Here is a 27,732-nt window from a genome sequence, read left to right on the forward strand (position 1 = left end):
AACATTTCCATATTTAAGAGTAGGCTAAAAAAGGGACGTTTTTTCTATAATTTGTGAGAAGGCTTATAGTTTGGGGATTTTATGAATTTTTATACATTTTAATGGGCTATTTTATTTTATTACTTTTATAATTGTGTATTTTATTGTTGTTTTTTTTAATGTGTTTCTTATGTGTTGTTAGCCTTTTTAATCCAATTCTCAATCAAACTTTATATGTCTGTTTTCTGTAAAATGTACTGGGACCACACAGCTGGTGATTTTACACTTTAAATAAATTTGATTTGATTTTTATTTGCTGTGCTCGGGGAAGTTGGCCAATCACAAGTGGGCTTTCGGGCAGGGTCTTAAAGAGACAGGAGCTAAAACTTATTGTTCAGACAGAGGGTGAAAAGCAGAGCTGAAGCAATGGACAGGAAGAGAAAAATAATGTGTTTTTTTTAAACAATAAAGCATGAGAACATGTTCTCAGTAGAAACCCTAAGTACAAATATGAACCTAAAAATTAGTATCCTACGCCACCTTTAAAAGAGTTGATCAGTATCTTTCTGCTTAAGTACGGGACCTGATTTTTTAATTGTTTATCTGATGACCAACATGCTGCATCAGAGATTTTTTTCTACTCTGATACAAACAAAATATTTGGAGAAAACGTGTTTTTCCAGGTATGAAAACAGTCACATTTAAAAAAGGTGTCAGTTTTTAGTGGAAGCTATCAGTCTGAGTCCAGACGGACAGATCTGATCGGCTCTTCTCTTATTGCCTCCAACCATCTTTCACTCAGCTCTGACAGCCGGAGAGCCAGTAACAGGAAACACTTTGGCAGGAACATTGACATGCCCCCGGGCGAGAGAGAGAGAGAGAGAGACTGAAGATTTGTGAGAGAAGTTGATTTATTTTACTTTGTGGAAATTGTCGAAGGCTCAGTTTAACTTGAGTCAGAGCTTGAGACGGTTTCTGGTTTACACTGATGCAGATTTACTTTTCTTTTTAAATCATAACTCGATGCACTTTACACATGGAAGGAATATTTATTTATATTTCTTCTCACTGTATTTCAACTGAAAACTGTATTTTGGTTGTTTTGTTTTTGCTGATTTACTGTATTGCTTCCATTCTAACTACATATTTCCATTCTTGAGAAAAGTATGGGAAGATACTGCCTTTGCTCCCTGGTCCTATTCCTACTCTCTGTCCCTAAAGTCCGGAGTGAGTTGGGAAAAGGGGTGTTTCGGTGTGTCGCAAATTCACCTGAATCTTCAGAGCTGCTCTCCCTGGATGCATTTAAAGTCATTTTAAACGCTCTCTAAACATCAGCATCAGCCGCACCAGTCGACCACTCTTTTAAAAGCCTGTTTTTGAGTTGGTTTTAGGGTTAATTAAGACTTTTAGGAAATGTGTTACGTCAAAGAGGGTCCTCACAAGTGTAGATGTGCAAACATGCGTGTGTGCTCCAGCTGGTCTCTGAACACAGGCTGCATTGTCCAAATCTGAGGCTGAAGCCAAGAAGACCAGGCAGCCATGACACACACACACACCTGATGTCATCATGAATGTGAGAGGGAGAGGAATCAGAAACTGGGTTCCGATTGGCTGGTCAGAGTGTGGGCGTGTCCTGTGTGCCAGAGTCGCAGCTGCTGTTTAAGCCTGAAAAACGTACAGGTGCTAAATGAACTGTGACAGATGAGAAACAAGAAGAATCCACCTCCGGAGTCAGTGTGAACCACTTCACACCAGAAACAGGGCTCCAGACTAACTCTCTGCATTGGTTGCACTGGTGCGTTTTTCACAGCACCTTTAGCACCATAACAGAATATTCTAACCTTCTGCCATTTCTCATACGTACTGATAGTTTTGTAAATTATTGTAAACGGGAACACCGGCAAGTAAATGTTTGTCTTTATTTCAATCACAGCACAAACAAAAAAAAAAAAACGGACAAAACATCATTATTGTAAAATAAAACTTAAAAAGTGCTGACAAACCGGCAACGCAGGCAGCAAGAACTGTGATTGGTCGGCTTGGTGGCGTCGCATTTCCTCCGAGCCTCCAGGAAGTGCTCCATGCTTAGAAGCCAGTTTTACTAGCGGCCAAACAAGCGGCAGAAAAACGGGGTATATTTTCTTTTGAGTGTCACAATCCCTGTGAAATGACTCGTTTCACTATCAGAGTTTTACCCGTTCAGTCTGATAACATTTGGAAAGTCTAGAAGAGCCGCATGATTATTATTTTACCCCATTCAATTTAGCAGAGGGCTAAACCAGAAGTTAGCCGGTGTTCTGACGCTTTATGCTACCTATCCTATTGCTATTTTGAAGTTCTTTGCATGCGGTTATGGCTAGGGGTAATGGTAGGGTTAGATAGCATCGATTTCCATTAAGGTAGCATCTTTCAACAAGGAAGCATAAATCATCAGAACACCGGCTCACTGGCAGAAGTTAACACAGTGCAACATAGAAACACCCACCGCTAACTAGCGTTTTGGAGGTTTAACTGCAGAGCAGCGCAGACACCAACACACAAGTTTGAACGCGAGGTACGTGCGCTTCCAACGCCATAGGTATCGTGTTCGAGTCACAGCAGGAGTGTAAATCCAGCGACCCTTTCCTGCTTCTGATTGGCTTTCACCTACTTCCACAAGTGAGTTTGGGGAAACACACACACATAAAGTTATGGCCTGAGAAATGTTATGTGCACCAAGAGACCAGGGGGAAAAAAATTTGTCCCACTCGACAAATTTTTGTGTGCACTCTGAGGTATGACATCAACAGTGTGCTCTGTGGATTATCAGGAGCAGCATGGGCTGTTTTTGCAAAGATATTTCCAGGTCCCATTCAGTTCTCCATCTATATGCTTCCTCCTCTGTGATATTCTCCGCAAATAAAAATGTACAATTCCACTGTTACGCCGATGACACACGGCTCTATATCGCAATCAGACCTAGTGACCTGTCTTAACATCGCAACCCTTGCCTTGCTTAAATAAATTACTGGTTGTCACACAATTGTCCATAACTAAATCAGATAAATTCTGATGTCATTGTACCACCCCCCCCCCACTCAGAGAACTCCAATCAAGGCAAAACTAGGTGAACTAGCAGCTAATGCTTAGCTCTCAGTCAGAAATCTCAGGCTGGTCTAAAGTTGTTTAGTTATGTTTTTGTCATTGTCAAGTCTTATTTCAACCACAGATCTGGAGAAACTCATCCACGTCTTCTATATCCTCCCGCTTGACTACTGTAATTCCCTATTCACCTGTCTCAGACAGAAACCACTTCATCGCCTACAGTCAGTCCAAAACACTGCAGCTTGAATTGCTGCATATACTGTTACCAAATCACCCTGGTTTTTCTTAGGATTAATTTTAAAACTCTTGTAATTACTTTTAAGGCCGGGCCATGGGGTCCATTCACAGTCACATACTGTGATGGCAGGCACCTCAATGAATCTTTAATCAGTATAAGAGCAGCAGTCATGCGACGCCAGGTAATTCCCTTTTAAACTGCTACGGGTAAGGGTGTTTGTTGTTTCCATCGTGTTCCCAAGAGGCTGCTACACAAACCTTTCAAGAAGAGTAGGAGGCATCTTCTACGCTAATTTCACCCTCACACTCCGTCATGCTGATCATCGTGAGACACCATTTCACTTCGTCTAGAAACAGTCACGTTTTAATATCACACTCCTTGTTACTGGTTCTTCTTTTTCCACAGTTCAGATGCTGTCGTGCGTCATGAGTAGCTGTTGTCTCCCCAACATGACGCTAAAGGGAGCGAGGACGTCCTTTTTGGTAAACGGAGAGTGCAAACACACACACAGCCTCGGGCACAAGACATCCTCTGCTATCGGAACACATGTAAATAAACGTTAAGAGGTAATTTCTCGTTTCTTATCATGTAATTCAAATGTTGTCTTCTAAAGAGAAATAATGATTTCCAGCACACACGTATACAAGCCCCCCCCCCCCGGGCAGATGCTGTGTGTGCAGACCAACAGGGAGTTAACCTGGAGCTCCCCCCCACCACCACCACCGCCTCAGCTGGATCTGACTGAGGAAGAAGACGACGGAGGAGGAGAAAAGGAGGAGGCTGAGGTCTTGAAGGTGAAGCTGTGCCTAAAGATAAAGTGCTGAACAGGTTTGGGGGGGGGCACAGCAGGGTTTCCCAAATTTTCTCCCCTGACAGCGATGAGTCTAAACATGAACTGAAGTCTGGTTTAAATTATTTTACTTCACTTTAATTAGAAAGTCATTTCACCGTTGCTGTGGAGACTTCGGGTTGCTGCAACTAAAAATAACAATGCTCAATCAGGAACATATGTGTTAAAGAATTTGAGCTGTAGCTGCAGCACAAAACCGGACCAAACTGGACATTGCTTGGAAAAAAGTAATCGAGGAAGGTGGTGAGAAATCTTTGTACTTTACTGTGCACAAGTTAGTATAGCAAAGCCAAGTCCATTCAGAAAACAAACATTTCAAAAGTTGTTGTCCTGCTGACAGACCCGACAAAGCATGAATTCATATGTTTAACAAATCGGCATCATAAGGTAGTTATTTTGGCATCGTTTTCATTCGTTTATTGCAATTAAATCAGAGCAAAATGTTTACTTTGGTTTCATGCCGCTGTGGTAATCACGGGTTGTGTTTTTTCACATTATCACACTGTGTGTGAACACACTGCAGTAGTCCGGCGATAAAGCTCACACGAGAAAAACAACGAGAAGATTAAATACGCATTTGGTCTGAATGCACAGTTTAGGGGCGGGCAGTGTCGTAAAAAGGCATTAAAATCAGATTTTAATGGATCGAGCAATTACAGAGACCAAAGAGATGATGGAGGATGGTGCAACATACTTTAAGACTGCGGCACCAGTTTGAGCTGTAACCGGTTAAGTCGGACACACACCTTTACAAAAGGGTTTTATGTAAATTTTTACAACAATAACTTTAGTAAAACATAATAACAGCTGGAGGCAGCACATATTAGCACAACGGCATCCTGGCTCTAAATCTACACCAGTCTGCTGCAGAGGATCCATCCACAACCTGGAGGTTATATTAAAAGTAAACTGTTAGTTTGATATTAATATGTAAATTATGTTAGTATATTCATTATAGTTTCATGTAAGAGTACTGTATATATCTTCCCACTATTATAATAATTCCAGTGGAAGTCGTTTCATTTTGCCGTTGTTTTATTCACTAACTTTGTGCAAGAAAAATGCTCTACATGGTAGTAGTTAGTCTCTAACTTTAATTTTAAGTAGCCTACTAATGCGTCAATCATATTTATTGTTTATGAAGGACAATGACTTTTTTTAATGTCGCGCATCATTCAGGCTGTGACTGATCTGTTCACGAAAAGCGACACTGACGAGCACATCGGCTTTATGAACAGTTGAACGTGTTTCAATAAAAGGCACCGATTTAGCTAAATAGACAGCCTTCGTCAGCCAAACCAAAACGCTGCTTATATTTCCCCTGTTGTCTTCTGTCTTACTGCTTCACCTGCTGACGGCGCATCTTGTTTTTGAGTCACGGGGCCGTTCAAGCGGCCACAGAGCTCAGTCCGACTATGTTTTGAACGATTAGCATTGGGGGTCCGGCGTGGTGGAAGAATACGGTCGGTTGTGCTCGCAAATCTGTTTTCTGGTTCGCAGGGATCTACTTTTAGGGCCGTATGACAGTGAAACACTCGCATTGTAGATCCCCGCGCCTAACGTTACACTGAACATTGCACAGCCGCTAAAGTTACGTCCTGCCTATCAAGTGTTTTTGGCTATGCAATATAAATAAATACGTTCACCCACACCTTTAGCAGACAAACTCTTGGGCAGAAAGGATTTTCACATTGAACAATATCTACAAAATTTAATACCTTGTTAAATGGCGATTAAGATTTTTTAATACTTTTTAAAAGCCTTAATTGATTTACCTTTGATTACCTTTTAAGACTTTTTAAGACCCCGCGGACACCCTGGAATTACACTCTGAAATGGTAGGGGCACCAAATCACACACAAAAAACACATCTTACTTAATGTTTTTTAAGACAATTCTTATTTAGGGGCAGCTGTGGCTCAGGAGGTAGAGCGGGTTGCCCGTCAATCTGAAGGTCGGCTCCTCCAGGCTGCATGTCGAACTATCCTTGGGCAAGATACTGAACCCCGAACTGCCCCAGTGTATGTATGGTAGTTTCTGTTTGAAGTGAATGAATGTGTGTGAATGCAGATGTAGTGTAAAAGCACTTTGAGTGGTTGAAAAGACTAGAAAGGCGCTATGCAAGTACAGAGCATTTATATAGCCCAATATTACAAATTTGCCTTGAGGAGCTTTTGCACTCAAGTCTTTAGAACCTCGATTCAGATTTAAAAAAAAAAAACCTTTCAGGGGGGGAAAAAGAGAGACCTCTACCACTACAGCTCCACTGTCAACTCTTAAGTAACGTCACATGAAGGATGAAAGTCACTTTGACAAAAAAAAGTCAAGTTAACTGAATAATAGGATGTATTCTCATTATTATTATTGCAGCGTGGTTCTGCACCAGGACCCGACACTGTGTTGCGTTTGCAGAGCAGCTGTGGGACACAGAGAGCAGCAGACAACCAGAGAAGAAGAACAGATCAGATGAGTCACTCTCTGTCCTGCTGTCCAGCGTCACTCTCAGAAACATTCACTGTACTTTCTGCAGAGACGGTTTGGTGCTTTAATTCCATCAACAAACCACAGAGCGGAGAGCCGAACCACGCCAGCTTCACCGTGTGTTCATCCACCTCCGCCGTGAAACAACCACAGGGAGCTAATTAACTCTGTGTGAGAGCGTTTGGTTCTGTGACACAGACTTCAGTCTGGTCCACCACCGAAAATCACAACAACTTCTGGATGGATTGTCATGAAATTGCATTCAGACAATTTTGTTCCCCGCAGAATGAAACCTCAAGACTTCTGTGCTTCCTTGACTTTTCCTTGCACAGCAGTCAACAGTGAAATATCTTTTCTGCCTTGTTTTATAGCTGAGGTGGAAAAACCTCACTGGGAATAAAAGGCCACCTCTGCATACGTCAGCATACACAACTATACAGGTTTTATAAAATAAAACATTAATCCTCCAGGAAAAAAGTTCACAGAGCAAATGCAATATATTTTAATGACTGAGACTCCTGCTTAAGCCACCATCTACTAACTGACATGGCAGCGTTTATAATTTACAGAGACACAATTAAAACATAGGAGGTGTAACAGCCGCCTATTCTGCCTTCATGAACGGCTTTTAATGTGATGGTGAACATGCTTTGTGTGTGTTGTTGTTTTCCTTCACATGTAAAAAAAAAAAAGAAACCGTTGTATCAGAGGCTTGTGGTGTAAGCTCAGATTGTTTTAAGGACTTTCCTTTATGTATTTTTTTCCTTCTCATTATTGTTTTGCTGCCGGATTTTAAAAGCAGAGTGGGAAGTGACGTTTAGGGGGAACTCTGTGTTTGGTGTCAGGTTTGCCAGACAAACTCAACCTGAGTGTGCTGCCCGACATGGTATAATGCTGATTTATCCCCAATACACGTTAAAACGTTGCTGTTTTGGTGCAAGGTGAATTGTTACAGAGGAAGAAGCATTTCTAAAAAAACCTGATGGTTAAACTACAAAGGGACAACCACCTCCACATGATCCATGCCTAACACGCCTTCAGATCTCAATTTCCTGCATCTCTCCAGCTCGTTTGTAATAAAAGCTTTAAACTTCAGTTCACAGAGTGTATTCTGATCCTGCGACCGACACACACTTTGGACCTGAACTTTTATACATCCTATAATGTCCTTATCTAACAGCGTATCTGGATAATTTTTATGGGTTGCTTTTAAGACATTTGGCTAATAAAGACATAACATTTGGACCTGTCTAACTCCCGCCACACTGCGGTTAGCAGATGTTTTTGCTCCAGGCTCTGAGCTTTGGTTTAGCCGTTTCCTCACGTACAGCTTTCTTTCTTGGGGGAGTAGAGTGTGCACAATAAGTTCCAAGATTTTAAACATCTTCACCAAATATTGTATGCTTGGTATCACAGAAATTTGACTTTTCTTTTCACCTCCATTTTAGGGATGCACCGATCCGATTTCGAAATATTGGCCTGATACTTACTCAAATAGCTGGATCGAGTATCTTTGACAGGGGGGCCAATCTGTTTAATTAAATTATGTGCGCGTACCACGTAATTTAATCGTTCTTAGTGTTGGTTTTGAATCTGAACCAGACAGAGTTAAACAGTTTGTAGTGCTCTATGTTGTTTTGTCTGAAAGGTGCAAACAAACCATCATAATGTAAATAATGTCAGACAGATGTTGTACAGCAGCTGCAGGAGGACACGTATTACCTGGTAATCCAGGATGCTGAAGCCGAGGCCTTTGTCTCTCTCCTTACGCAGCTCTACCACCTGAACATCTGGAGACCACAGAGCCAGCTCCTCATCTTCTTCATCCTGTTCTTCCTCCTCCTCCTCCTCCTCCTCCTCCCCCGCTTGGCTGTGTTGACTCCTCTCCTCCGTCAGCACCTCCTCTTCAGGGTATTCCTGCTCCTGACGCACACAAGTGACAACAGACTCCTAAATTCAGGACAACCAAGTCAAGACAAATTTTATTCAGGTATTAAAACATATACACCATAAAACAACATGAAGACAACACACAAGACAGGACAGAGACAAGTATACACTGCAACATCACTTCACAGCTCAAACTGCACCTGCAGGGATCCTATCCTAATGTCCACACCAACTGCCCCAACGTTTTATTATAACATTATGCTATTTTCTAAAACAATGATGAGATTCTGATATAAAACAAGAAAGTAAAAAAACCTGCAGTAATGAATTTAATGCTTGTCTCGTGTTCAAACAGCTGTTTATTGCAGTCAAATCAACATTTTGCATGTTTTGTAAAAAGATAATGTGATTGTGAATTCCTTAACAAATGCAATATTTTAAATTTACGCTTTTGTTTTTACAATCTAATTCCTAAATGAATCCAAAAACATCACTGTAAGCAATGACTCCGTTATGGTAGATGGTCTGCACTTGTAACGCACCGTTCTAGTGTAGACCACTCAGATCACTTTACACTACATGTCACAATAACACACGATGATGGCAGCCTTCAGGTGCAATTTGGGGTTTACACTACATGTCAAGGGTTCAATATCTTGCCCACGGACACTTTACGAGATGCAGACTGGAGGAGCCGGGTACTGAACCACCGACATTCTGATTAGGAGGGAGGAGCCGACCTCCTGTAATTGCATATATTAAAAAAAGACAGTTTCATTTTCCACTAAAGTAATTTCACTTTCATGACTCGTGTGTGTGTGTGATATCATGCGTGTGCAGGAAAAACACCTGAGACAGAGTGCGACAGGTTACCTGTCTAACTGCCTGCTGAGGTTCAACGCCGCTCTGTCTCACTTCTGTCTGACTGCAGAGCATCGACGACAGCTTCAGCTCGATCTGACAAACACAACACGACACATGAGGTCACATGTGTGGTTCACGTTTACTCTGTGTGTGTGTGCGTGTAGGACAAAGATTCAAGGAGACCCATTATGCTTTTCCTAATTTTATGACTTATCTACAATGTTATAATGTTGGATGTTCATGTTAAACATGACCAAAGCTTCAAATATGAGGTTAAAGCCTTTATAAGAAATCACTGAGCCAAAAACCTCAGATTTCCTCCTGTTCTGAACGCTCTGCTTTCAACGCCTTTTCTACCAACGGCGCCGTTCATCAACACACGGAGCCAGACGGAGCCGCTGTTCCATATATGGTCATGTGCTCCCATAGCAACGGCACAGCAACACTCAGTCTGCCTGTTCCGCCCAGCAACAACAACAGCCTGGTAACGTGCTTCAGGTCTTGGCCAATCAGAAGACACTGGGCTGTGAGGGGGGGGCCTTAAAGAGACAGGAGCATCTACAGCTTGTTTCAGACAGAGGCTGAAATGAAGGCCTACATGAAGAGCCAGTATATAGAAAAAACTTTTTTTTTTTTCTTTGAATCATGCAAAGCTGCCATACAGGAGTCAGAATTACAATACAGGACTGGAAAAGCAGTTTAATAGGTCTCCTTTAAGTTTGATTTTTTATCACTGGAACTGTATCGCGACAATATGACAGTGACGCGTTTTCATTCAACAATCATTTTATGTCAAAATACATACTTAAAAGTTAATTGTAATTTAAAGAAAACCAACTAAATGGAGTTACTGAACTTTTAGGTTCACACACATGTGAAAGCATTTAAGATGGTAAAACTGACAATTAATTGTAATAAACATACATGTGATTATTTCGTATGTGATTTATCTTAGGAAGAATTATCAATAACATTAATACTGTGATATTGAGTGTGTTCCTGGATGCTCTCTCACCTCCTCCACACTGGGTTGAGAGTGTCTTACTGGTCCAGGTCCAGTTCGCAGCAGTGGTTCAGGTTCAGGTTCTGGTTCAGATTCAGATTGTAGTTCCAGGCCAGAGGTCGGGTGTCGGCAGCAGACCAGAGTGAACGGAGGAGGCACTTCTTTTAGGAACGACACCACTTCTCGACGGGACTTACCGTACAGCTGAACATCATTCACCTACAAAACACAAACACACGCACAATTAAATTACAAATATACAGCCTCGTTTTCCAAGATATAGAGCCGCAAACCTCCAAAACGTCCTTCCAGCTCACTCTAACATTAGATCTTTAACTTTCCACTTATTTAACTGAAGGAAGTTGTGGTTCATCTAGAATAAATGTGATTCTGTCTGCGAGGTGTTACGACATGTAGAAAAAAGTAATTTTCAGTCAAAAGTAGCACGGATGACTAAATCAGCTGTCTAGTTACAGTATATGTGCACTCATTGTAGCTTCTTACTGGCAAATAACAACTTGCAATAATCAGAAAAATGATTTCACTACTGGGAAAATTCAGGCGAACGCTCCCTAAAGTTGGAACAACACCTCAGAAAGTCGAAGAAAACTTAGGTAAAGAGGTTGCCAAGTTGTTGACGTCAGACACGTAGAAACATGGCGGACAAGATGGTTGATGGTTAGAAACGTTTTATTAATGGTGCAAAAGCCCGTGTTGCATATAATTTCTTTGCTAACGTCATTTGTAAGACAGTATTAGGTTATAGTGGTTAGTTTGCTGTCCTTGAAGGGCGTGTTTACACTCTGATAATGCTAATCAAACACATATTTGTAGTGGCGTCCATGATTTTTCCACATTATGCAATGCAAAGACGCGTAGAGCCGCGATTTCCTGTTGGGGGGCGGTGCCGGTGAAGCGAAGGCAACGCGAAGGAATTCGTGAGAAATTTGCATGACGCTGAGTCACGATAGCCTATCAACGTTGAGATTATCCGTATGTCACAGAGGCATCAGAGCGTTGTGTGGAGAGCGCCAGGCAGAGCGGGCGATTGAAAATCTGCTGGCCGGCTGAGAGCTGCTAAACTTGGGCTAGAGGAGCAGGGAGCAGCGCTCCAGCTTTTGGACAAATAAACACCCGTAGTAGGACTGGATTATGCTCAGTGATGTTTCTTCACTCGAGCTTCTCAGCAGCTACATTCTGTGCACATTCAGTTCCAGTGTTGTTAGCGTAGTTTGGCACTACTTCATATTTATATAAAAACCGGACAAAACTGGACATTGCTGGGAGAAAAGAAAGCGAGGAGGTTGAACTACCTGGTGAGTTCAGAAAACATGTGTATGGAACTTTATTCCAGCTATCGTACTTTACTGTGACCAAGTTAGCATAGCATAGCCCTGATCGATCCGAACTCCATTCAGAAAACAAACATTTTAAAAGCTGTTGTCCTGCTGACAGACCTGACAAAGCGTGAATTCATGTTTAACAAATCTGCATCATATTGTAGTTATTTTGGCATCAGTTTGATCCGTTTATTGCTATTTAATCACAGCAAAATGTTTACTTTGGGTTCATACAGCCATAGTAATGTCGAGTTGTGTTTATTCGCGTTATCGCGTTGCGTGTGAACACTCAGCAGTTGTCCAGCGATAAAAACCCCGCGAGGAGAGCGCTGCGTGGATTAAATTTGCGTTTGGTCTGAATGCCGCATTATATCAATGTGCTACTAATTTTCACTCACACACTATGCGAGCACGGTAACACTCATCGCTTGGCTCGCTTCCTCTCCTCGTTCTTCACAGAGCATCTACGTGACAGGTGATGTTACAAGCGAGTGTTTGATTGTCCAAGCGGCAGAAAGTGACTGAACGCGAGGAAAATATTCTGGCAGTAAATTTACGGTGTCGGTTACGATGGATCAGCTTCTCAAGATCAAGAAATGTCTGTCTGTTGTTTCCCCCCTGCTGGAAAAGTGAAGCCAGTTTGCGCTAGCTAACATCTCCCCTCCCCTTAAGACTGCGCTACTGAGCAGGAAAACTGGTAAGTAATTGGTAACTGCACATTTTGGAGTGGCCTTTTATTGTGGCCGCCTAAGGCCTTTTATTGTGGCCAGTCTAAGGCACACCTGTGCAATCCCCATGCTGTCTGATCAGCATCTTGATATGCCACACGTGTGAGGTGGATGGTTTATCTCGGCAAAGTGCTCACTAACACATATTTTGACAGATTTGTGAACAATATTTGAGAAAACTTTTTTGTACATAGAGAAAATCTTAGATCTTTGAGTTCAGCTCATGATGAATGGGGGCAAAAACAAAAGTGTTGCCTTTTTAATTTTGTTCAGTATAAGATGATGTGATAAATATCACACGGCCTCAGGGTCAGCCATTCATTAATAGAGATTTTAAAGCAGTAAAGATGATCAGGTTCAACAGCTATAAAGAGTTGGGTCGATGATGTCACCGATGGTAACATACAAAGACCAGAAAGTAGTGGATCAACAATTGAGCCTTGTGGGACTCCACATGGAGTGGTAGCGATAGGTGCACAACAGGGAGCCGCCAAACTGCTAGCTCTGCTTAAAATAACGGTCTGATTTACATGTTCTATGTTGCTTACTGAACAGGTGCAGAAATAGAAATGTAAAAGGAGACAGTAAGCATTGAAGTAGAGCTAGACAATTAATTGAAAAGTAATCAAAACCGAAATTCAGAGCCTCTAACAGACGTAATTTTACCATGTCGGTTATTTATAAATATTTTCCCTACAGTGTGTGTTCATGTACTTTCCCCTTAAAAACATGCTACTACTACTGTGTGTGGGGTCATGTGACTCCGCCCCATCCAGTCCCACTGAGCTTCCAGACCGGAGTCAGGCAGATGGCCAAACAACAGACATCCATTTTATTAACGTGGACGGCGTGACCTACTCTGTACATTTACTGCCAGACTGACAACAACTCGCTTGCTTTTTCTGCCACTTCCTGCCGCTTGCTCTCTCTCCTTTGCTCCACCACTCACTCGTTACGCACCGACACTGCACTCCTTTAAGACCTGACGTTATCTCCTCTGCTCTTATAACAGCAGCTTTCACGTAACTTGAATGCTCTTTGATGAATGAGGAGAGGAAGCTAGCAAAGCGTGTGTTGCGGTGCTCGCACAGTGCGTGGGTGTAAATCAGTAGTTTCGCATTGACATTGATAATTTAGTGAAATTTTTGTAGCAGTGGCGATAGCGGGACTGTGTCACCATAACGTGGACGTCAACATTACCTTATCAATTAACATTTAGATAATCGATTTTTTTAAATCTGTGAATCAAATAAATAAACAGCTTCAATAACTGAGCAAATTTAGAGCACAAACCTTGTCAGTGAACTATGAGGGCAAAAAAACAACATTCAAAAACAGAATAATCGTTCAATAATCGTAATCGAGGTTAAATGTTCAATTAATAGTGATTTTGATTTTAGCCCGACATTGAAGCTCTTTCACAAAAACAATAAATCTACAGTGTTTGAGTTTGTCTACATGTATATTTACCTCCAGGAGCTCATCCTCTGGTCTCAAGACTCCATGTTTGTCCACGGGGCCTCCAGGGACCACCGAGGAGATGTAGTGGTGACCATCAAACGAGTCCAACTCCACACCAAGACGCAGAGTGTGGATGGGCAGCAGCTGAACACATCAGGGAGAAAAGACACAGGACGAAACAAAGAGTTCAGAAGCGTTTCATTTGAGGATGTAGTATGTGATGCTGCTGAACTGTACTGTGCTACGAGGTATTTCTAACATTGGGGCTGTAAAATATATTAGAAACACCTCTCAGTATAATGCAAGTCAGCAGCATCACAAGCTGCAGCCACATTAATCTATTCCGATGCTGTTCTCTGCTTACAACTCAGACAGATCAGCAAACTAAAGCTTCAGCTTAGAGGTCTGATGTTTCCTCAAAGTGTTTCTCACCTTGGAGGATCTTTGCAGCTCTGCATCGTCTTCAATGACAGGATCCAACTTCACCACCTGAGAACACACAAACACAAGGAAGGATGAAAGCAGCATTAAAACCATCAGGATTGAACATCCAACATGGGCAGTATCAGTGAATACGTGTTAGATTGTGTGGTCCCACCAGAACTTGGTACTTTGGTCCCAGAGCCTGCTCCCATTTATCCATCAGTTCTGCATCTGTAGCTGTTCACACACACAAAAATAATTCAAGGAACACTTCAATCACACATCAGATATCGATGAACAAAATAGTTCTCAGTTCACAATCTTTACTGTACATCATAGAATTCGTTGAGAACAAAATGACCAAAATCACCTCCACTTATGAACCTGTTGAGGGCTGGATTCAAAATCCCACCGAATCCCACCACAGTAAAAAGATTTGAAACCACAGGCTGACCCAACCTGCCTGACTTTCATCACAGCAACTCATAACGTGGCTCAGCACTGTGTTCGGCCCCCACGTGCCTGTATGGACTCCAGACAACGTCTGGGCACGCTCCTGATCAGACGACGGATGGTGTCATGGTGGATTGTCCTCCCAGACCTGGACCAGGGCATCAGTGAGCTCCAGGACGTTCTGTGGCGCTACCTGGCGGTGTCGGAGGCACCGACACAGAACGTCCTAAAGGTTCTCAACTGGATTCAGGTCTGGGAACGTGAGGGCCAGTCAATGGCATCAATGCCTTCATCATCCAGGAATCGGCTACAGACCATGATGCTGGGCTTTGTCCTGCACCAGGATTGAGCCCGGGGCCCACTGCACCAGGAGGAACAAAGGGCCCAATGCACCAGCGTAAGGTCTGACAGCAGCTCTGAGGATATGCATCCCCAGACCATCACTGACACACTACCAAACCAGTCATGCTGGATCACGTTGCAGGCAGAACAACGTTCAGCACGGCATCTACAGACTCCCGTCTGTCACATGGGCTCAGTGTGAACCTGCCAGTTCTGGCGTTCTCTGGAGAATGCACAGTGCCAGGCTGTGAGCAAAGATCCCGCAAGAGGACGTCGGGCCCCCACAGAGTCTGTTTGACAGTTTCGTCAGAAACGTGCACACAAGTAGCTCGTTGGAGGTCATTTTGTAGGGCCCTGGCAGTGTCCTCCTCACACAAAGGAGCAGATACCGGTCCTGCTGCTGGGTTAATGCCCCCCCATGGCCCCGTCCAGCTAGCAATTGTCTGCAGCCACCACCTGTTTTTGCTGCACTTTAGCTCAATCAAATCATAAATATGGATATTTGAACATAGCCTAAGCTGTGATAATGATTACCTGGCTGCTGGTGTTTCCTTCATTTCAGGTTTTGTGATTTGGTGCACGTGTGAGTGAAGTGTCTTTTGCATTTGGCCCCCCCCCCCCGGCCAGTACAGTCATGTATTTAGTTTGTTACACATGTGGTAGTACTGCAGTGGAGCTTGAAGAAACCCGGTACTGTAGTTCTGCTGCAGTAAAAACATTTCACTACATCTCTTCTCCAGGCTACGGTCACCTCATTGGAATTCACCAGTTAGAAGCAAAAAAGCTAAATGCCTCAAATGTAAACTGTAAAGTAAGCAACTTTAGCTGTGTGTGTTTAATGTATCTGCACACACAAAATGTGTACCAGCAACAATACCTTATATAATAAATGGGTTTTCCAGAGCAGAGTGACTGCAGCAGTTTGAATATGAAACACTGACGTCGGAGCAGATTACAGACCGACTCTTAGAGGAAAACCTGCTCAACGGTCGTCAGTCTGCTCTCCAACCCTTCAGGCTGATTTCAGGGAGGAAACCAACACTGCTGAGCCAAAGAAAAACACCTCCATGTTCTCACAAATCTCCTCATATGTTGAGGTATTTTGCAGCAGGTCTGGCGGTGTTACAACAGCAGCCTCTGATTAAATTAGCATTGCTAACCTCTGCCTTCACAGGGCAATTAATCTGCAGCGTTTGGCTGAATAAACAGGGTAATACATCGCCACGAGGCTGTCAGACAGCTCGGACACTTTACATCTGTTGGCCAGGAGCAGGCGGGTGGCGTGCTAAGTGTTAGCGTGGCGTTTTGGCCACTTAGCAAAGCTAATGAGGAATAAAAAGAGAGGAAATAATTCAGAGAGGAGTGCTGTTAAGAGGCCTGCGCTGACACGTCTGCAGGAGCTTTCACCGAGAAGGGTTTTCATTGACTCATACTCTTTAAAGTCTTTAAAATTAAGGACAGTGTGATCATGTGCTAATTCCACGAATCCCCATCCTGTTTTATGTAACTGTAGATACACTGTAAGGTTCACTCTTTTTAGGACATGCTTTTTAGTTTTCTAAGTAAATCATTTGAGAAATATTAAGCTCTAACTGTAAAATCAGTCATTTATAACTGTCATTTAATGGATTTGACACTAAAATATAACTGTTTTTGGGGACTTTGGGGTTGATGTTTGTGCCGTGTATTTAATAATGTGTTTTTGTAATTAACTCAGATGCACAGAGCAGTGAAGTTTCTCCACAGGCCATGCAGAATACAGTACAGAATTAGTACAGCGTTGGGATTACAGCTGCAGCAATTAGTTAAGTAATTGATTAAATGATTACATCATGATACTTTGGACTACGCTGGAATGGCGAAGCCGATCGTTTTAATCCTGAGCCTCAACAACTGCCGGCACATCCTGCCATGAAACCTGCTGTGGATATTCCTGCTCCTCAGAGGATAAACCCTTTAGATTGTTACTGACCCCATGAGCTTTCCTCTAGCGCCACCCTCAGGACAAACTTTGCATTGCCTGCTCTGAGATTAAAGTATAGTATGATGTTCCGTATGATCCTGGAGCAAGCAAAACAACAACTGTGGGGAGAATCGAGTACTAAAATTGTGCCATTTTTCTTTTCCAATATCTTGTACAAAACGCATTCTGAATGGTCGAGTGGAGGCATTTCGGATGTTTTGCTGCTACCGCTCCTCTCTTTTCCACCGTCAAACCAGTACATCACAATCAACACCAAAAGATATCACACACGATGTCGGCTTGAGATCGTACGTCAGCATTATAGCTCGGAAATAGCAGCTGTTGTGCAGCTAGTCCTGCGGTGTGAAAAAAAAAACTGGGTCTGGAGTTCTCGTTTTATCAGTCAGGAAGTTTTTACACAGAGCTGAAGTTGGTGTCCTCTCCAAAACAAGTGGAACAGCTGATTACAGCAGGTAATAAAACTCATTAAAAATCATGTTGTCAGCTGATCGGCTGGAGATGTTTAATGACCTGCCAAACTGTTGTGATTGTATGTTTGTGTTGCTTTTTTCTGTGCTGGAGTTATTTAAAGAACTTGATGGCTTTATCCAGTTTGTTATTACATTTCTAACGAACTTTAATCGTGTGTCTTTTCATTATACTCCCACACAAAAAAGCTGTTTTTAATGATCAAGCTTATACACTCACCTAAAGGATCATTAGGAACACCATACTAATACTGTGTTTGACCCCCTTTCGCCTTCAGAACTGCCTTAATTCTACGTGGCATTGATTCAACAAGGTGCTGAAAGCATTCTTTAGAAATGTTGGCCCATATTGATGGATAGCATCTTGCAGTTGATGGAGATTTGTGGGATGCACATCCAGGGCACGAAGCTCCCGTTCCACCACATCCCAAAGATGCTCTATTGGGTTGAGATCTGGTGACTGTGGGGGCCATTTTAGTACAGTGAACTCATTGTCATGTTCAAGAAACCATTTGAAATGATTGGAGCTTTGTGACATGGTGCATTATCCTGCTGGAAGTAGCCATCAGAGGATGGGTACATGGTGGCCATAAAGGGATGGACATGGTCAGAAACAATGCTCAGGTGGGCCGTGGCATTTAAACCATGCCCAATTGGCACTAAGGGGCCTAAAGTGTGCCAAGAAAACATCCCCACACCATTACACCACCACCAGCAGCCTGCACAGTGGTAACAAGGCATGATGGATCCATGTTCTCATTCTGTTTATGCCAAATTCTGACTCTACCATCTGAATGTCTCAACAGAAATCGAGACTCATCAGACCAGCCGACATTTTTCCAGTCTTCAACTGTCCAATTTTGGTGAGCTCTTGCAAATTGTAGCCTCTTTTTCCTATTTGTAGTGGAGATGAGTGGTACCCGGTGGGGTCTTCTGCTGTTGTAGCCCATCCGCCTCAAGGTTGTGCGTGTTGTGGCTTCACAAATGCTTTGCCGCATACCTCGGTTGTAACGAGCGGTTATTTCAGTCAAAGTTGCTCTTCTATCAGCTGAATCGGTCGGCCCATTCTCCTCTGACCTCTAGCATCAACGAGGCATTTTCGCCCACAGGACTGCCGCATACTGGATGTTTTTCCCTTTTCACACCATTCTTTGTAAACCCTAGAAATGGTTGTGCGTGAAAATCCCAGTAACTGAGCAGATTGTGAAATACTCAGACCGGCCCGTCTGGCACCAACAACCTTTCTTTCCCATTCTGACATTCAGTTTGGAGTTCAGGAGATTGTCGTGACCAGGACCACACCCCTAAATGCATTGAAGCAACATGTGATTGGTTGATTAGATAATTGCATTAATGAGAAACTGAACAGGTGTTCCTAATAATCTTTTTAGGTGAGTGTAGTTTTTCATTATTTCATTACTAAATAATGACGCCTGTGCATCGCTTTGGAGGGCGTACAGCCTACAGCCTACGTCAGCTGGTTAATTTGCCTAATCTTCGCAGGTCTTTAGACCGCGGAGGAAACGCACACAACAATCAGCTGAAGGAACCTTTTAGTTCCTTAAAAAGTCAATCCTGGTAGTAAAAGGCTCGGGTAATTTTCATGGAAACGCAGCTTCTGACTGGGATCACACAGTTTGTATTGGTGGTTATTGGTTCCATGTTGGTTGCGTTTTGTAGTTCAACTTCATCAAGACTTTATTTGCTTGTAGTAGTTATTTTTGGCAGTGTGGACCCCCCTGCAGCAGTAAAGACCCCCCAGAGCTTGATTTGTTACAGCATGATCAGTACTTCTTTTCTTTTTTATACCAGAAACACATTTAAAAGCAAGACTGAAGTTTGAACTTTATAAAAGTAGCATTAACTTCACAATCCAGTCAGTTTCTAAGGCGTGTCAAAATTATATTTAAGACTCAAATTCAGATGATTTATGGAGCCTTTTTAAAGAAACCCTGGTATGAGCTCACCCCTTGTTAGCTGTGCTGCGTTTGGGTACGTTGGTTCCAGTTTTGGCGTCGTAAAGTCCAACCCAGATGAGCGAGACTTGACCTCCAACGATCTCCTGAATGACACACGAGATGACTCCCTCTCCACTGACACAAACACACAAACAGCAGAAACATAAGAATATTTCTTCAAATATCTTCCATTTTTCAGTATTCATGACATGAACATCTTCCAGGAGAGACTGTGAAAGCGTTCTCCATCTTCCATTTGTCCGATTCACCCTTAGAGGGTACAGCGTGCTCTGACCTTTGACCTCCTGACTCATCACTACTGCCGGTAATCTATAAAAAATTAATGTTTATTTTCCTGTCAGGCTCTTCATAACTCATCGCGAGTATCTGCAGATAAGAGGGAAACAGAAATGACCAGAATATAAGAAGTTCAAAACTCCAGACTGCAGACTGAACTCAGCTGGTTTCCAGCTCTCTGTGTTTTCTCAGTAATGAAATAAAAAGACGTCTGGAGGAGATAAGAGCCCTGCACTCCTCTGCTTTTTTAAAAATCACTTGTTTCTCTCTGGCCCGGAGGCTGACCAGTGCAGGCTGCCGGCCGATCGCAAGACAAAAAATGACCCTGAACCCGGGGTATTAATCTCTCTGGGCGCTGGTGGAGGAGGCATCGCAGGCTTTCTGTGGGGAGTTTGGGAAAATTACACCGAGTTGTAAACAAATTTGTCATCTTAATCTGGGTGAGAGGACAGAGGCAGAGAGGCTTCAGACAGGAAATAGGGAAGCAGAGCTCTGAGAAGTTTCACACAGAGTTAACTTCTCTCACAGCAGCAGATTATTGCTTTAATATCATGAACTTTGAAAGAAAACCCAGAGAAAGCCATACTACATTTTAGCCTGATATGAAAACTATATGGACAAAAGTATTGGGACACACCTCCACGTTACCCTTACAGGAGCTTAATTTGACAGCCAAAGCCATTAATATGGAGTTGGTCCCCCTTTGCAGCTCTTCTGGGAAGACGTTCTGCAAGATGTTGGAGTTTGTCTGTGGGAATTTTTCCCCCAATTAATCCACAAGAGCATTTGTGTGGTCAGACACTGATGTTGGACGAGAGGAAACTCGTCCAACATCAGTGTCAAACCCAAACTGTACCCACAAAGTTGGAAGCATAGAAGTTTCCTAAATGTCTTGGAAAGCTGAGACATTAATTTTCCCTTCAGGGTGACTGAAGGACTTCTATTCAAACTTTTTAGTCAAGTCAGGTAACTTTCTCCTGGCAGTCGCCAAACCCAGACTCGTCCATGAGACTGCCGGATGGAGAAGCGCGATTCGTCACTCAGCAGAACACTTTTCCACTGCTCCAGAGTCCTGTGGCGTTTGTAATTCACACATCCGACGCTTGCCGTTGGGCGATGTAAGGCTTGCATGCAGCTGCTCGCCCATGGAAAACCCTGTGGTGAAGCTCCCGGCACGCAGTTTTTGTGCTGATGTTAATACCAGAGGAAGTCTGGAACTCGAGACTCTTACTCATTGTGCACTTCAGCGCTCAGCGACCTCGCTCTATAACTTTACGTGGTCTACCACTTCATGGCGGAGTTTGTATGGTTCCTAAGCGCTTCCACTTTGCAATAACACCGCTTACAGCTGATCGTGGAATATCTAGGAGAGATGAAATTTCACAACCTGACTTGTTGCAACGGAGGCATCCTGTTACAGTTCCACACTCGAACTCAGCTCTTTAGATCGAGCCATTCTTTCACAAATGTTTGTAAAGGCAGAAGGTGCTTGATTTTATACACTTGTGGCAACAGGACTGAATGAAAAACCTGACTTCAATGATCAAGAGGTGTTTCCCAATACTTGTGTGAATGAACACCTGTATGAGATTCATCTGTAGTGCGCTTTCTAATGGGACTAAGGATTACCAACCAGGAAAAGGGGGCAAAGGCCCAAAAGCTCCCGGTTTAATGTGGGAATCCCTTTGTGGTAATTTTAGCTGTATGAACCACTAAATCACAAGGCACACAGACTGTCTGCTGTCTTTGTTCCGGTCCGTCCATCTACCTTTGTCCAGGGATCTCTCCAGGGTTCTGGGTTTCTTTCTGACCAGAGTGAGGACGACGGTCTGACCGGTCTTCTTCATCACCTCCAGAACTTCCTGATTGGTCAGACCGTGAAGACTGACGCCGTCCAACTGTTGAGACAGACGAGAGAGAGAGAGAAAGACGGGTAAAACAATTAATAAGGGCAGGAAAGACGAGAAGAGACAACAGGAGATAGACAGGTAAGTCAGGGAGAGCTGTGGACAACTATGGGCTCAGATCAGGTTGGGCTGTAAAGTCTCGAAAACTTAATTTGTCACCATAAGCGGTGGTAGCGTGGGTGCATGGGGGCGGCCGCCCCAGGCCCCGGCTGGTAGGGGGCCCACTACGGGGACTATTAAGTTTAGCTCAGTTGATTGTAGTGGACACGAACAAACAATAACGGTATATGACGATACGCTGGAGAATTCAGCAGCTCTTATCAAATGAAGCACATTTTAAACTCCCTTCCCCCTCGTGCATCATGGGAATTCCAAGGGAGGGGCGTAGGCTGCGCAAGGGTTTATTTACGGCGTCAACTTCCTCTGGAAGCCTCTCTGCCCCACGTTAGCGACTTGTTTTAATTGTCCTTTTTGTGTTTCTACTACATTCTTCAAAGCTCTCCGTGGCTCGCTTTCGTTCCTCGTCTTGACGGGTGCGTCTAGCAGCTACCACAGGGAGCATTTCAGAATAAGCCAGACTTTGCCGACATGTTTAGATTTTGTTGATTTGGTGATTAGTGCTTTTTGTGCTTCTACTATGATTAAGTAGCTACGTAGTAAAAATGTTTCTTATTTGTCTGATTTAACTGTGTTTATTGTTGATATATGATCGGTAGTCTGTAACGGTTCTGTGTCTGACTTCCTGTCCAGTTCATCTGCGCTTTGCTGCCTGACGCTGCGACGCTTCTTGGACGCACTGCAGCGCCTCTGGTGTGAGCACAAACATTTAGTAGAAAGGCTGCTCCGGCAGCAGCGAAGCAGACGGACTCTGTGGACTTTCGGAGGGAGTCTGGGGTCATGTAAACTTGGTTAATATGTCTTTGTAGCAGGTGGGCCCACGATGTAGCTCTGCCCCCACTGTGCTAAGTGTCTAACTCCGCCCCTCTTGGTCACATGTTATATTGAAATGTACAGTGCAGGGTTTCCGCTACATACATTCAGCAGCGGCGGCCTGCCACTGCAAAGTTATCGCCGTCGCTGCTTCAGATTTTTACGAAATGTCATGAAGTCGTAATTATACAACTCTGCGAAGGCTTTTAGTTTGACACGACAGTGAAGACAGGTATGCTGTAGAATCTTTCGGCGACACTACTGGGGGTCAGGAGTACCGTTTTCCTGATGGCCTGCTGAAAAATTGGGCCGACAAACCACATAGTAACGTTTGGTACACCAACCTGTGTGCACACGGTTACGCCTAAGAGCTTTAGCCGGTGTGCTTGTGCCAGATATTAATGAGCTGATGCAAACATTTACAAAAAAGTAGGCAAATACCTTTTGAATGGAATGAAAAGCTGCATAAATACTTTCACTTTCCATTAACGGCGTATTAAAGCCCATTTAGTCTCAGCAGTACTCATGCAGGTCAGATGATCACTGCACTGATTCTGATTCCTAATTGTCATTGTGCAGAGCCTGACTATCTTTTGATAGTTTTCTTTTAATTTTCTGCTTCGTTGCCATTTGTTTTATAGCGATGTCCGACAGTAAATTAATTTAATTGAATGTCGCCGGTGAAACTGATCTTGGCTTTCACTCAGGCTACCAGCTGTTATTTATTCAGCAAACAATAACTTTTCAGATGCGTGATGCACAGGTCTTCCTCTAATATGTAGGCTTTACTACTTCATTAAACACGGGGCTGCTCCTGTGTTTTTGCCTCAGTAATTCTTTGCCTCAGTACTTACCTTCATGTAGATTAAAACAAGTAAAATAACTGTATTAAACAGAAATAGCTAAATATGAGATAATCAACAAGCAAAGTGCATTCAATAACTAGTACACGTTAATAATAACGATACTCAGCAGATAAAACACTATAATAGCAAAAAAAGGTATCTGGCCAACAACAATATTAAAACACAAAGTAACTACTTTGTGTAGTTTGTTTTATTAACCAAGTACTTTTATACTTTTACTTAAAACTTAATTAATTTTTCAAAGTGGGGGTGGTTTTGTTGTGGGATTTTGGACTGCCTCTGCTGCAGAAAAAAAAATCCTAGAGGAAACACTGCAGCAAACACCTGATTAGCAGTCTGACTTTCTAACAGTAAATGACACGTACAAATATCAGGTTTAATTTGTTCAATCAATGAGACAGGAAAAAACATTTCTGAGCAAGTTCTTACAGCGAGCAGTCGGTCGTGGATTCGGACGTTTCCGCTGTGATCTGCTGCGCTGCCTGGGACGACATGTTTCACAAACACACCGACTGCATCTGAAGCGGGGGGGGGGGGGGGGAGAGAGTGTGAGTGAGTTCAGGTTTTATTGGAGCATTTAAAACAGACCTGCAGACTATGAAGAACAACTTATAACAATTTTCCTGTTCTAAGTTTGAACAAAGCGCGGAAAATATAAAAGCCCTCTGCGGTAAAACCTGCGCAGCCGCTTCCGGGTAAAACCCACGCACGCATATCCCAGTAAAACACCCACTTCACTCTAAAACACGCGCATCCCAGTAAAACACCCGCATCCCGGTAAAACCCGCGCAGCATCTTCCCGGCAAAACACTCGCTTCACTCTAAAACACCCGCATCACGGTAAAACACCTGCATCACTCTAAAACACCCGCAGCAGCTTCCCGGTAAAACACTCGCTTCACTCTAAAACACCCGCATCACGGTAAAACCCCCGCATCCTGGTAAAACCCGCGCAGCATCTTCCCGGCAAAACACTCGCTTCACTCTAAAACACCCGCATCCCGGTAAAACACTCGCTTCACTCTAAAACACCCGCAGCAGCTTCCCGGTAAAACACTCGCTTCACTCTAAAACACCCGCATCCTGGTAAAACCCCCTCATCCTGGTAAAACCCGCACAGCAGCTTCCCGGTAAAACACCCGCAGCAGCTTCCCGGCAAAACACTCGCTTCACTCTAAAACCCCCGCATCCTGGTAAAACCCCCTCATCCTGGTAAAACCCCCTCATCCTGGTAAAACCCGCACAGCAGCTTCCCGGCAAAACACTCGCTTCACTCTAAAACACCCGCATCCTGGTAAAACCCCCTCATCCTGGTAAAACCCGCACAGCAGCTTCCCGGTAAAACACCCGCATCACTCTAAAACACCTGCAGCAGCTTCCCGGTAAAACACTCGCTTCACTCTAAAACACCCGCATCCTGGTAAAACCCCCTCATCCTGGTAAAACCCGCACAGCAGCTTCACAGTAAAACACTCGCTTCACTCTAAAACCCCCGCATCACGGTAAAACCCCCTCATCCTGGTAAAACCCGCACAGCAGCTTCCCGGCAAAACACTCGCTTCACTCTAAAACCCCCGCATCCTGGTAAAACCCCCTCATCCTGGTAAAACCCGCACAGCAGCTTCCCGGCAAAACACTCGCTTCACTCTAAAACCCCCTCATCCTGGTAAAACCCGCACAGCAGCTTCCCGGCAAAACACTCGCTTCACTCTAAAACCCCCGCATCCTGGTAAAACCCCCTCATCCTGGTAAAACCCGCACAGCAGCTTCCCGGCAAAACACTCGCTTCACTCTAAAACCCCCGCATCCTGGTAAAACCCCCTCATCCTGGTAAAACCCGCACAGCAGCTTCCCGGTAAAACACCCGCATCACTCTAAAACACCTGCAGCAGCTTCCCGGTAAAACACTCGCTTCACTCTAAAACACCCGCATCCTGGTAAAACCCCCTCATCCTGGTAAAACCCGCACAGCAGCTTCACAGTAAAACACTCGCTTCACTCTAAAACCCCCGCATCACGGTAAAACCCCCTCATCCTGGTAAAACCCGCACAGCAGCTTCCCGGCAAAACACTCGCTTCACTCTAAAACCCCCGCATCCTGGTAAAACCCCCTCATCCTGGTAAAACCCGCACAGCAGCTTCCCGGCAAAACACTCGCTTCACTCTAAAACCCCCTCATCCTGGTAAAACCCCCTCATCCTGGTAAAACCCGCACAGCAGCTTCCCGGTAAAACACCCGCAGCAGCTTCCCGGCAAAACACTCGCTTCACTCTAAAACACCCGCATCACGGTAAAACACCCGCATCACGGTAAAACACCCGCATCACTCTAAAACATCCGCAGCAGCTTCCCGGTAAAACACCCGCTTCACTCTAAAACACCCGCATCACGGTAAAACCCCCGCATCCTGGTAAAACCCGCGCAGCATCTTCCCGGCAAAACACTCGCTTCACTCTAAAACACCCGCATCACGGTAAAACACCTGCATCACTCTAAAACATCCGCAGCAGCTTCCCGGTAAAACACCCGCTTCACTCTAAAACACCCGCATCACGGTAAAACCCCCGCATCCTGGTAAAACCCGCACAGCATCTTCCCGGTAAAACACTCGCTTCACTCTAAAACACCCGCATCACGGTAAAACACCTGCATCACTCTAAAACACCCGCAGCAGCTTCCCGGTAAAACACTCGCTTCACTCTAAAACACCCGCATCACGGTAAAACACCTGCATCACTCTAAAACACCCGCATCACGGTAAAACCCCCGCATCCTGGTAAAACCCGCACAGCAGCTTCCCGGCAAAACACTCGCTTCACTCTAAAACACCCGCATCCTGGTAAAACACCCGCATCCTGGTAAAACACCCGCATCCTGGTAAAACCCCCGCAGCCACTATTTTGAGTTAGAATGAAGAGCTGTGTGCGCCGATTTGGGCTGGTGGTGCTGTTTTCTATGTATTTCTAGCTTGCTGTGTTTGATTTTGCTTTAACTGTTCCTTCCTGTCCTACCTTGGCTGGTCAGGGGGTTGTAGCCAATGATGGAGATGCCGAGGCTCTGGCCATCCTTCTTGCTTAGTGGAACCTCGTGGATCTCATACCCCTCCAGGTTGGGCTGAAACACAAACCATATATTTGAGCTCGGACGGTACCGCCTCAATAGCCGGCAGCACATAAAGCACAAAGCAGAGAGAAAACAAACTCCTTCATCTTCTCCGGCGAGGACGCAGAGAAACAGAAATTCATCTCTGAGATTTTCTCTTAGATGATTCAACAACTTAGTGGACTAAAATGAGAACTCTGTAACGATCATGGCTGCTTACCGTATTGCTGAGTCGACGTTGGGGGGGCAGGTCTGGGGGTTGGGGGGGTAAAGAGGAGACGGGGGCAGAGTTTGGAGGTGGTGGGGGAGGCGGGGCAGTTGACCTCTGACCCCGGGGATCCCTAGCTATCAGCATGGTCACGTGACTCCCGCACGCCTGCAGCACCTTGACGACCTGGTCGCTAGTAAGGCCACTGGTGGGCGTCGCCCCAATGCGAAGGATGTAGTCACCTGTGCGGAGACGTCCGTCCTGATTGGAGGAGCATGAGAGCCAATCAGAGGGAAATATACATCACTTTACAGGAAAAAGTGTCGGTCTTCAAGTTTCAACAACTGTAAATTCTCAAATAGTGGCCCAGAGTCTTTATTTATTTATTGCTGCAGAGAAAACCAGGCTTATATTAGAGACAGGTCTTTACCCTTTTCAATAAATATATGATCGGATTTTATAAATAAGTCTTCCTGTTTTTAACAGAAATACGGTTCTTTCTCTTTAGCAAATTCCAACTGGTTCTACTTTTCCATATTTTCATTCCAATGAAACCAACACAATAAGAGTCTAACTGCGGTTACCCTCAGCTCATTCAGAACTCTCTTCTAACAAAGACAAAGATTTTTTTGGGTGAATTTATGGTGAGTTTAGGGCTTAAACCAGTCATTAAGAAACTCAAATTAATTTTATTACTAAAAAAACATCAATGCTTCATTTAATCCATACAACTATACACACACACACACACACACACACACACACACACACACAACACAGTGTTTCGCGCAGACGACTATTACTGTCACGCTTTGGACATTTGAAGATGACATGATTTGACGGTGCGGCTTGCAAAGTGGAGGAAGAGACAGAAAAT

At 44.0% G+C, this 27,732-nt stretch overlaps 1 protein-coding gene across 5 annotated transcripts in view; it reads right to left on the reverse strand.

Moving 5' to 3' along the window:
* Nucleotides 1–27,732, reverse strand: part of patj (PATJ crumbs cell polarity complex component) — a 202,823-nt gene that overhangs the window by 148,027 nt on the left and 27,064 nt on the right. For all 5 annotated transcript variants that reach the window (XM_038698650.1, XM_038698651.1, XM_038698647.1 and 2 more), the window contains exons 8-18: nucleotides 26,868–27,116; nucleotides 26,557–26,659; nucleotides 23,975–24,063; nucleotides 21,611–21,740; nucleotides 19,555–19,680; nucleotides 14,517–14,578; nucleotides 14,351–14,407; nucleotides 13,928–14,062; nucleotides 10,402–10,608; nucleotides 9,396–9,479; nucleotides 8,355–8,555 (exon numbers count right to left, since the gene is read on the reverse strand). In XM_038698650.1, coding sequence (XP_038554578.1) covers nucleotides 8,355–8,555; nucleotides 9,396–9,479; nucleotides 10,402–10,608; nucleotides 13,928–14,062; nucleotides 14,351–14,407; nucleotides 14,517–14,578; nucleotides 19,555–19,680; nucleotides 21,611–21,740; nucleotides 23,975–24,063; nucleotides 26,557–26,659; nucleotides 26,868–27,116 — 1,443 coding nt within the window. The remainder of the gene's footprint in view (nucleotides 1–8,354; nucleotides 8,556–9,395; nucleotides 9,480–10,401; nucleotides 10,609–13,927; nucleotides 14,063–14,350; nucleotides 14,408–14,516; nucleotides 14,579–19,554; nucleotides 19,681–21,610; nucleotides 21,741–23,974; nucleotides 24,064–26,556; nucleotides 26,660–26,867; nucleotides 27,117–27,732) is intronic.

Source organism: Micropterus salmoides, unplaced genomic scaffold (genome assembly GCF_014851395.1).
Source record: "Micropterus salmoides isolate LMB-PRFRI ecotype aquatic unplaced genomic scaffold, ASM1485139v1 Ms_hic_scaffold_5, whole genome shotgun sequence".
Classification (NCBI taxonomy): domain Eukaryota; kingdom Metazoa; phylum Chordata; class Actinopteri; order Centrarchiformes; family Centrarchidae; genus Micropterus; species Micropterus salmoides.